At 49.7% G+C, this 10,474-nt stretch overlaps 1 protein-coding gene across 4 annotated transcripts in view; it reads left to right on the forward strand.

The window, feature by feature from the left end:
• The window catches only part of Ogdh (oxoglutarate dehydrogenase), a 64,727-nt gene extending 56,276 nt beyond the window's left edge, over window positions 1–8,451 (forward strand). For 3 of the 4 annotated variants that reach the window (XM_075944270.1, XM_075944271.1, XM_075944272.1), the window contains 11 exons: window positions 553–655; window positions 939–1,067; window positions 1,566–1,716; window positions 1,995–2,122; window positions 2,211–2,389; window positions 2,739–2,810; window positions 3,566–3,694; window positions 4,528–4,600; window positions 6,707–6,870; window positions 7,072–7,226; window positions 7,351–8,451. In XM_075944270.1, coding sequence (XP_075800385.1) covers window positions 553–655; window positions 939–1,067; window positions 1,566–1,716; window positions 1,995–2,122; window positions 2,211–2,389; window positions 2,739–2,810; window positions 3,566–3,694; window positions 4,528–4,600; window positions 6,707–6,870; window positions 7,072–7,226; window positions 7,351–7,471 — 1,404 coding nt within the window. In that variant the 3' untranslated portion in view covers window positions 7,472–8,451. The remainder of the gene's footprint in view (window positions 1–552; window positions 656–938; window positions 1,068–1,565; window positions 1,717–1,994; window positions 2,123–2,210; window positions 2,390–2,738; window positions 2,811–3,565; window positions 3,695–4,527; window positions 4,601–6,706; window positions 6,871–7,071; window positions 7,227–7,350) is intronic. The other variant, XM_075944273.1, reaches the window with a different exon arrangement.
• The last annotated feature ends 2,023 nt before the right edge of the window (window positions 8,452–10,474 follow it).

Here is a 10,474-nt window from a genome sequence, read left to right on the forward strand (position 1 = left end):
AGGTCTTGACAACTGTAGCATTTCAGCATTTCAACTTGAACTTTTTAAAGGAGGTGGAGAAAAGTGTTGTAGAGATGAGGGAGTGACTACCCAATAGCTTCTCTGTTGACACGGGCTATGTGGGTTGAGAGATGTATAAACAGGGTCCATGCAGCTTGGTAAAGATCCTATATGATCTGCACAGAGCATTCTGTCCCCTGACAGTATGAGCAACAGTTGTAGACATCTGGGATGGTGCTGAGGCCCAGACTGGACAGCTGCTGAAGGGGCAGCTCCTAAGCCTACTTACAAATACATAAAACTGAAGCAGTTCTTAGGAAAACGTTTGGTCTAGGGACTCAGACTAAACAGACTCTAAGCCAAGTGATGCAGGGAATGAGGACCAGAAATTAAAGGCTTCTTTCAGATGTTAAAGAGGCTGTTTGTTGGAAACTGGCAACTCTGAGTAAATACAGTGGGTGGGTCGTTGGGGACTGAAGGCCAGGGTACAGTAGGCCTGTATGACATGGGTGCTGTGCTCGGTTAGCTATGTGTATCCACCCACTCTTCCAGGAGGAAATCTCCAAGTATGACAAGATCTGTGAGGAAGCATTCACCAGATCCAAAGATGAGAAGATCTTGCACATTAAGCACTGGCTGGATTCCCCCTGGCCTGGTAAGCAAGGGACCATCACCCCAGGTAGACTCCTTATAGAGAGGATGTAACCATGAAGCCCTTCCTAGACAAAGCTCCTGCTCTCCTCCTCTGTACCCACAACATATAGTGAGTGTCCATTCAGCAAGGCCTCTGTGGTCCTCAGGGCCATCTAGGCTTTATTGTCTCTTACTTTCCATTTACCCAAAACCGTGGGGTACTGTGGTGAAGTTTCTAGAAAGGCAGAGAGAGCTATTACTCTGGTCTGCTCTGCAGGTGCCCCAGCCTATCTCTGTTCTCTTAGGTTTCTTCACCCTGGATGGACAGCCCAGGAGCATGTCCTGCCCCTCTACTGGCCTGGAGGAAGATGTCTTGGCCCACATTGGGAATGTCGCCAGCTCTGTACCTGTGGAGGACTTTACCATCCATGGAGGTAACCAACCCTGCACTTGCCTGTGGAAACACGGGTCTAGATCAGCACCTCTTGAAGATAGTGTCCTCAGCCATGCACTGTAGAAACTCCCTGTCCCGAGCCCACTGGGTGTGTTGGTAGACTCAGCTCCCGCAACACTCAAGTCCTTCACTTGGAAAGAAGCAGAGAAGCAACTAAGAGGTCACCATTTTGCTGTCCTAACACTGGGTGACAAAGTCTCTGCCTGTGTCTGTGTCCCTGAAGCACAGACAGTAAGATGTCCACATGAGCTGGGCCTGCAGTATTGTGAGTGCTACTCTTTTTTTTTTTTAATTTATTTATTTATTGGTTTTTCTAGGCAGGATTTCTCTGTGTAGTTTTGGAACCTGTCCTAGAATTCACTCTGTAGGCCAGACTGGCCTCGAACACACAGAGATTCATCTGCTTCTGACTCCCAAGTGCTGGGATTAAAGGCATGTGCGCCACCACTGCCCAGCATCTCATTCTCTTTCTCTGCAGGGCTGAGCCGGATCTTGAAGACTCGGAAGGAGCTAGTGACAAACCGGACTGTGGACTGGGCCCTGGCAGAGTACATGGCATTCGGATCACTCCTGAAGGAAGGCATCCACGTCCGGCTGAGTGGCCAGGATGTGGAGCGGGGCACCTTTAGGTAACAAAAATATTTACCCTTCAGTTTGAAACAGAAGGGAAGGGCTTTGGAATCTAATACTCCAGAGTGGGGGAAGTCATTTCCAGAAAAGTCACTGCATCCTCAGTGTTGAGGCTGCCCCACCCTTTCCTCTTGTGTTGTGGATGCTGGGAGGGCTGTACTCTGAAGTATCTGGCAGAAAGACGAGTTGTCACAGTGGATCTACTAGAGCTTCAAGTTTCAAGTGGTTGGTTCAACTATGTGTACTCCTGCTTATTAATCTTGTCATTCTGCCTCAGCCATCGCCACCACGTGCTCCATGATCAGAACGTAGACAAGAGAACCTGCATCCCCATGAACCACCTTTGGCCCAATCAGGCCCCCTACACTGTTTGCAACAGCTCGCTGTCTGAGTATGGTGTCCTGGGTAAGGCCAACCCCAACCCCACCTCAAGTCTTCTGCATCCCTTGCCTGGTGTCCTGACATGCCGTTCTTCTTTTTCTGTCCATTACAGGCTTTGAGCTGGGCTTTGCCATGGCTAGCCCTAATGCTCTGGTTCTCTGGGAGGCTCAGTTTGGTGACTTCAACAACATGGCACAGTGCATTATTGACCAGTTCATCTGCCCAGGACAGGCAAAGTGGGTGCGGCAGAATGGCATTGTGCTCCTGTTGCCTCATGGCATGGAAGGCATGGTGAGATCTTCCCCTTGCCCACCAAATTCAAGTCCTGGGAAGGACCTGTTCAGGACCCCATCCCAAAGACCAGAGTGTTCTGTTAGTGTTTACCATCCACTTGATGGGAAAACTAGAAGACTTTGGAAGGCAAGAGTGGCCCACCTGCATGCAGCCTGAATATGAATAGCCATCCCTAGATGGGCAGCAGATGGTGCTGATGCTGCTCAGTCTCCTCATCCCTGCTGCCCTGTACTTTGCTAGTGGGAAAAGGAAGAATCAAATGAGTTCTGACATCAGGAAGAAGAAACAAGTACAGTAGATGTCAGCATGTGAGAACTTGCAAACTGATTTGTGTGTCTGCTTCCAGGGTCCAGAGCATTCCTCTGCCCGCCCAGAGCGGTTTCTGCAGATGTGCAATGATGACCCAGATGTCCTGCCTGTGAGTAGAACAGACCCTGATACTCAATTGCCTACGGGCATCTAGGAAAGAATTCCATTTGGATGTCCCAAGGAGTCAGATCTTAGCTGCAGCTGGTGCTCCCTCGGGCTTAGGAATCAGAGTGGGTAGCTCAGTGTGACCCCATGCCTTCTGATCTCCCTGAAATAGGCTACTTCATTTGTGTCCTGCTGTTGCTGAAAGCCGAGGATCCTTGGTCTGACCTCTTAGGTGATATTGCCATTGCTCTGGTTCAAATAGGATTTTTTTTATTTATTTATTATATATACAGTGTTCTGTCTGCATGTATCCCTGCAGGCCAGAAGAGGGCACCAGATCTCATTACAGATGGTTGTGAACCACCATGTGGTTGCTGGGAATTGAACTCAGGACTTGGGAAAGAACAGCCAGTGCTCTTAACCTCTGAGCCATCTCTCCAGCCCTCAAATAGGATTTTAAGGCAATTTTAAAGAACTTGGTACTCTACTGGGAGTCAGTTTCTAAGGAAGAATAGACTTAACTATAGCCAGCACCTGTGTCTCCTATATTCCATACATCCACTGCCAAGTAGCCTTGAGAAGCTGCCAAGGGTTAAATGGAACCAGACTCAGGGAACCTGTGGCCCCTGCTCCTGTCTGTAGTGAGTCCTTGAGTCTCCAGTGAGACATCCTGAGGCACCTCTGCCCTAAGTTACCCTTCTCCCAGGCAAAGTGCTCACAGCTGCTGCTGGCCTCTGGCCATTTCCTTCCATGCTGCAGAATCTGCAGGAAGACAACTTTGATATCAATCAGCTATACGACTGCAACTGGATTGTTGTCAACTGTTCCACCCCTGGCAACTTCTTCCATGTACTTCGACGACAGATCCTGCTGCCCTTCCGGAAGCCGGTCAGTGCTGGTTCTCCAGAATGACCAGGGTGCTGGCCTTCCTGTGTTAGCACAAAGACAGGCTCCCCTGGTGTCTGTTCCTGTAGGTTGGGTGGATGGTACCTAAAGGGGTATAAGGGTGAGGTGTGTTCTCAGGAAGCCAGGCCTGTTGTCATGAATGCCAGTGAACTGCACCTTCTCACTCCTAAACTGAGTCCTCACATGCTCTTGAGTACCACAGTCGTCAGCTCAGCAGGGAGGCCAAGTATAGCCGTGGTATATTGAGAAATAAGACAGGTTGTCATGTAGGTATGCTGAGCACTGGAAAAGTGAGCCCCAGCAGGGACCGAGGAATTCCAGGAGCCCAGAAAGCAGCGTTTAAGCTGCGTGTTGAAGTGTGAGTAGGAGTTGTGTGGGGAGCGTAAGTGGGCAGATGATCAGAAAGAGGGAATCTGCTGCCCTGGGAGACCGCAGAGGGTGAATGCAAAGCTAAGGCTTCCAGCTTTGTGTACCTAGTAGCCTGCAGGCCCACCAGGCAGAACAGCCCTAGTGCTAGGCCTTAGCTTTAGACAGGCTAAAAGTGCCTTATCTCTAAGACCACTGAGAGCTGCTCAGCTCACCAAGGAGGGGCTCCAGGCAGATGGTCATGGAGAGTAAATACCTACCCAGAAGAGGTAAACAGCAGAGAAATTGGTGTCTTTTTCTTCCTGTATTTTGTGAGCCTCCCATTGAGATGTGGAAGACAGACTATCCCGACTTTGTGCCAAAAATCAAGGTTTAGATGGCCCTTACCTTGTACTTCCATTCTAGAATCTTTAAAATATAGTCTACTGTGAACTTGTTTTGTTTTTCAGTTAATCGTCTTCACTCCCAAATCCCTGCTACGCCACCCTGAGGCAAGAACTAGCTTTGATGAGATGCTTCCAGGTAGGTGTGGGGGCTTATGTGCACTGGTGGCTCTTTGCTGTTCCGTAGGGCTTATGGGGCTTGTATTTATCCATCTCCTGAGGCTCTTTCCGGATTTTTAGTCATGCTATAAAAGACTTTGAGTAGCCCCGGGACTGCATTAAAATAGCAGAACATGGTGGCACATTCTCTTAATCCCAGCACTCTGGAGCCAAAGACAGGAGCATCTCTTGAGTTGTGGGTCAGCCTGCTCCGCAGAGCAGTTTCCAAACCAGTCACAATTGCATGGTCTGACCCTGTCTAAAACACAAAACAACAAGAACAAAAGAGACCCTACTGTGTGTCTAGAGTTGACAGCTCACACCGCTCAGGGGCACAGGCCTGGGAGTGCGTTCCTCACAGTGAGGATCCTACTGTGTGTCTAGCGTTGACAGCTCACACCGCTCAGGGGCGCAGGTCTGGGAGTGTGTTCCTCACAGTGAGGATCCTACTGTGTGTCTAGGGTTGACAGCTCACACCGCTCAGGGGCACAGGTCTGGGAGTGTGTTCCTCACAGTGAGGAGCCTACTGTGTGTCTAGGGTTAACACCTCACACCGCTCAGGGGCGCAGGTCTGGGAGTGTGTTCCTCACAGTGAGGAAAAGGTGCAGGGGAAGGACCGTGCAGCTGCACTGCTGAGGTAGGAGTCTGTAGCTTGAGGTGTTTACCTGGAAAGTGACAAGCAATGTTAATCCAGGCCATAGCTACCCAGATGAAAACTGCTTCCTCTCAGCCACCAAGCCCCTACAGTCTTCTGTACAGCAGGCCTCTTGTTTATTTTCTACATTTTGCGTGTGGCAGCATTTACATGATGTGAAATCTACTGTCTTCGCCACTTTTAAGTGTTCAGTGTTACGGAGGAACATTGGTACTTTGTCCAACCATCACGCCATCTATTTATTTGTAGAACTTACATCAGGTAAAGAAATTATTTATTTGTTTGTTTGTTGTTTGGTTTGTTTTTTCAAGGCAGGGTTTCTCTGTGTAACAACTCTAGCTGTCCTGGAACTAGACCAGGCTGGCCTTGAACTCACAGATCCACCTGCCTCTGTTTCTTGAGTGCTGCAATTAAAGCCCTTGCCAGTGCCACACTATTTACTAAAGCTTTTATAGTTCATTTTGAAAGTTTTCTTCTGAGCTTTGTCTTAAAATTTTATTTGGTTACTCATTGTCCCTTGTGTTGCTATATGAATTTTAGAGAGCAAGCCTTTCTTCTACAAAAATCATCATCATTTTATTTAACTTAATATATTTGTGTGTGTGTGTGTGTGCGTGTGGGTGTGTGCATGTGTGTGTGTGATAGAGAGTTTGTATAGTATGTATAGAAGTGAGAGGACAACTTTCAGGAGTTGGTTCTTCCACGTTATGGGGTTCCAGGGGCTGAGCTCACGTCAGGTGTGCGTGGCAAGTGTTCTATCCACTGAAACACCCTCACTTTCCACCTTCCATTTAATGCCATTATTTCTTCTTTCTTGCCCAGTTGTTGTGTTTAGGACTTCCAGTAGTATGATGAATAGAAGTGGTGAGGGTGGGCCTGCTACCTTTGTTCTTGACCTTAGAGGCACAGTTTCCAGTTTTCACCATTGAATATGGTTTATGCCTCCCGAGTGCTGGGATTAAAGCCATGTGGCACCACCGCCTGGCTTGCATCTGATTTTTGCCATGGGTTTTTCATCTATCACTCAGTCGTTTCCCATTGAATGTTCAATCATGGAAACAGTCAGGTCTCATGTTTGGTACACACCAGTTGTACCAGCAGTTGTTTAGACGTGTCCTCTGAGTGTTTGCACATTTGTAAGGTGTGTGTGAAAGCAGCCATCAGACGGTTGGTTTAAGACAGTCTCTACTACTGTGTAGAATGAATGAGCTTCTGTCTCCTGAGTGCTAGGGTTAAAGATGCACATCCCCATGCCGGGTTCTACAGCACTCTTAGTCTGAGCAGATTCACAGGCTTCATCAGCTCATGAGGTAGAAGTATCTCTAACCCTCAGAATCCATAGATCCCAGCCACTGTGGGACAGCTCATGCACAGCCACCATGGAATAGGCCTGGAGAAAGAACCAGCCCAGCTGTAGAAATTTTCTTGTAGGAACCCACTTCCAGCGTGTGATCCCAGAAGATGGCCCTGCAGCTCAGAACCCAAACAATGTCAAAAGACTTCTCTTCTGCACTGGCAAGGTGTACTATGACCTCACCCGAGAGCGCAAAGCCAGGGACATGGCAGAACAGGTGGCAATTACAAGGATTGAGCAGGTGAGAGCATGTGGTATCGCAGCCAGCTGCCAGTGTCCCACCTCTAGGGTATTTGGGCTACGGTGCTTTGGCAGAATGTTGTTTACTGAGGTTTCTAACCTTTCCCACCTGCAATAGCTGCAAGACTTTGCCTGCTGGAATTGCAGCCTCCCTTTGTGTAACCCTCCCCACCCTCTGGATGTCCCTTTCTTGATCTTTCAGCTATCACCATTCCCCTTCGACCTCCTACTGAAGGAGGCACAGAAGTATCCCAATGCTGAGCTGGCCTGGTGCCAGGAAGAGCACAAGAACCAAGGCTACTATGACTATGTCAAGCCAAGACTTCGGACCACCATTGACCGTGCCAAGCCTGTCTGGTAAGGCCCAAGTCCCCAATGGGGAGGCCTGCTGGTGGGCAGTTAACCTGGAAACAGATAAACGAGAGCAGGCAGGGCCCACCTCTGACTATTGCCCTCATTACTCCCTCTCTCTGTCTCTCAGGTATGCTGGCCGAGACCCAGCAGCTGCTCCAGCCACCGGCAACAAGAAGACTCACATGACAGAGCTGCAGCGCTTCCTGGACACAGCCTTTGACCTGGACGCCTTCAAGAAATTCTCTTAGGTGCCCTGGAGCTGATCAGGCCATGGTCCCCTGAGTCCATGATGCTCTTTGCTTCTCAACTAAAGAATAGTGCCTCAGCACTGCCCACACTTCTGCCCTTTGCTGTGCCACATCCTCCCCACCCCCACTCCTGTTCTCATAGGAATTAAGCTGTTGTCTACTCCAGTGCTCAGCTGCTCCCCAGGCCAGATACTGCCCAGCTTGGGCTGACTTCTCAGGCTGCACACCTGCCATGGAGGTGATAAGGAGCAGGACGAAGAAAGGTCCCTCAAGATATCCTAGGAAAGGCAGCTCTGGCCCTATCCATGCTCACCATGTGATCCTCCAGGATTGGAACAGAAATCCTGTGTGGCTTTCCAGAGCACTAATAGTCAGTCCTTGTCACCTAGCAAGCCACAGATTCAAGACTAGGGCTAGCTTTGTCTTGCTAGGGCCAAACTAAGAAGTAATGGAGGAGCTATAGCTGGCAGGTTTTTGGGGCGTCATTCAGCTGTTGGGTGAGTGGAGAATGGTACAGAGCAGCTAAAAAGGCCTTAGCAACAAAGTTAGGTCCAGTTCTGCTACCCTTCTTGGGATTGGGCTGTGGGGAATTTGCCCTGACTACCATGCTGGAGTGATTGGCTCTGAGTAGAGTCCAGAAGCTCCCTTGGGTCCCAAACCCCAGGCACTGGCTGCCTCTTGGTCCTGCTGAATCTTCTCCCCCCTAATCCCCCAGCCAGTTAATTCTCTTTCTGTTGTTCCCTTGAACACAAGGAAGCAGTTGATAGATCCTTCTCTTCGCTGTGCCAAGGCAGGTCAGAAACAGGAGATCAGTGATTAAGGGCAAGGTGACCCTGGAGCCAGCTGTCCTTCCTTCCTCTTTTGACCTTCAAAGGGACAGATCTGATTTATTTATTTTGGTTAAAAAAAAAGAAATGATAAAAAGGATAACCAACTTTGCATTGCATCGGCTTGACCCATAAACTAAGTTATCATGGCCAGTCTGTCTGCTGTCGATCTGTGTGTCCCACCTCCTCACTAGCCAGGCCCTTCCAGCCTGCTTGGGAACAGTCTTCTCACTTGCCAACTGGATGTTTGCCCCCTCATGGGCAACAGCAGTCATTGTATGTAGGTGTGTAATGCAAACTGAGTAGGCTGCCCTTCCTGGATGGTACCCTGCACTCTGAGTCAGCATTCCTCATGAGATCATCCTAATGACTGCCTTTCAGCCTGCAGATTTAAAGCCTTGGCAGCTCATTTAACCCGGACATGAGACCTTGCACCAACAGTGGTCCTAAGACTGGGGCCTTAGCCCAGACCCCTCACCCTGTTCTAGGCAACACTAGCCCAAGCCTGGAGCTCCGGTGCCTTCATGTAGCTTGGGTTGAGGCACTCCTAATAACTCCATCAGTACCCAGTAGAGAATGTCCTGGGATGGGAACAGCCCTTACTCTCAGGTGGGAAGGACAGAACACTAAATGTGCTGTCTGAGGTCACAACATTTGTTTTTGGTTGTTGGTTTGTTTTGGTTTTTTAGATTCACATTGGCTTTTATTATTTACCTACTTGATAGAAAAAGGGATTTAGTAAACAGGGTAGAGCTGTATGAAGAACAGCTGGGTTGGTCCACACTGCTCTGTTTACACACAGGAACAGCACTGTCCTCCTGGCAGGTGCCATTGTCAAGTGCGCCTTTGAAAACAACCTATGCCGGGTGGTGGTGGCTCACGCCTTTAATCTCAGCACTTGGGAGGCAGAGGCAGGTGGATCTCTGTGATTTCAAGGCCAGCCTGGTCTACAAGAGCTAGTTCCAGGACAGGCTCCAAAGCTACAGAGAAAAGCAAATAGCCTACTGGGCAGCAGGGAAGCTCTCGCAGGAGGTGCGCTTGCAGTCTTTGCAGCTGCAGGAGCTGCTGGTGGAGTGGGAGCAGCTGGGATCCATTCTGAGATCTGATGAAGCTAGAGCCGCAGAGCAAGTGCCGAGGTCGTCAGTCTGCATGAAGTTGTGCTTGCTCAGTACTTGGACTCACCTGGTTTTCCCAGGGGTGGGTAGCTTAGAGCTGTGGGGAAGGTACCAGAGGGAGTGTGCAGGGACTTCACTGCTGACCTCATCCTGCCGGCTAGCTGGTGATGAGATCTGTGTTGTCTCCCCTCAACCTAAACACCATTTAGAAAGGATAGACCTGGCTGGAGAGATGGCTCAGAGGTTAAGAGCACTGGCTGTTCTTTCAGAGGTCCTGAGTTCAGTTCCCAGCAACAACCACATGGTGGCTCACGACCATCTGTAATGAGATCTGGCGCCCTCTTCTGACGTGTAGACACACATGCAGACAGAATACATAATAATTAAAAACAAAAACGGTAGACCAAGGCAACTGCAGGAGGGAGACTCACCGATTGGACTGAAAGGATGACAAGGGTCAGGGTGTCTGAGTGGAGCCCAGAAAAGTGTGATCTAAGCGGGGTTCTGAGGCAGCTCGGCGTGGTAACCACTGGTGGTGACAGGCCTGGCTGCTGGTGAAGCTGTTGAAAGTCCTCTGTGTATGGGTCAGTGGCTCTGAGTACCCTGCAAGGAGAAATGGCTTCATAATAAATACTCTTGAAAGGCCAGGAAGAAGCCAGGTGTGGCCAGAATAGCACTGAGCCCCACATACTCAGCGAGTGAGCAAAGATGAATGGCCAAGGCTGCTTCGTCCTCACTGTTACAGAGCAGTTTTCAGTTAGAATTGGACGAATCACAGAGACATGTCCTTATTTAAAATTCTGTCATCCTCCAGACAGAGACCCTCTTCTAGGTGAGTGCAGGGTCACTGTACCCGAGCGTCTCCCCTCTGTGTCCCCACCCTAGCCTGCTGTCCCAGGTGCCATGAAGCTGTGTTAATCCCCCAAGTTCCCAGCTAGCAGGTGCCTTTTGGCTGGTGTGCAGGGGCTTGTCAGCCCTGTCTCTTGCTAACCCTTGCTTCCCCAGAGCTGGCCTCAGGTAGGCTAGTTGTCTTGGAGACCGTCGGCCTGCACAGCCTGAAG

The sequence above is a fragment of the Microtus pennsylvanicus genome, chromosome 12 (assembly GCF_037038515.1).
Source record: "Microtus pennsylvanicus isolate mMicPen1 chromosome 12, mMicPen1.hap1, whole genome shotgun sequence".
In the NCBI taxonomy this organism is placed as follows: Eukaryota; Metazoa; Chordata; class Mammalia; order Rodentia; family Cricetidae; genus Microtus; species Microtus pennsylvanicus.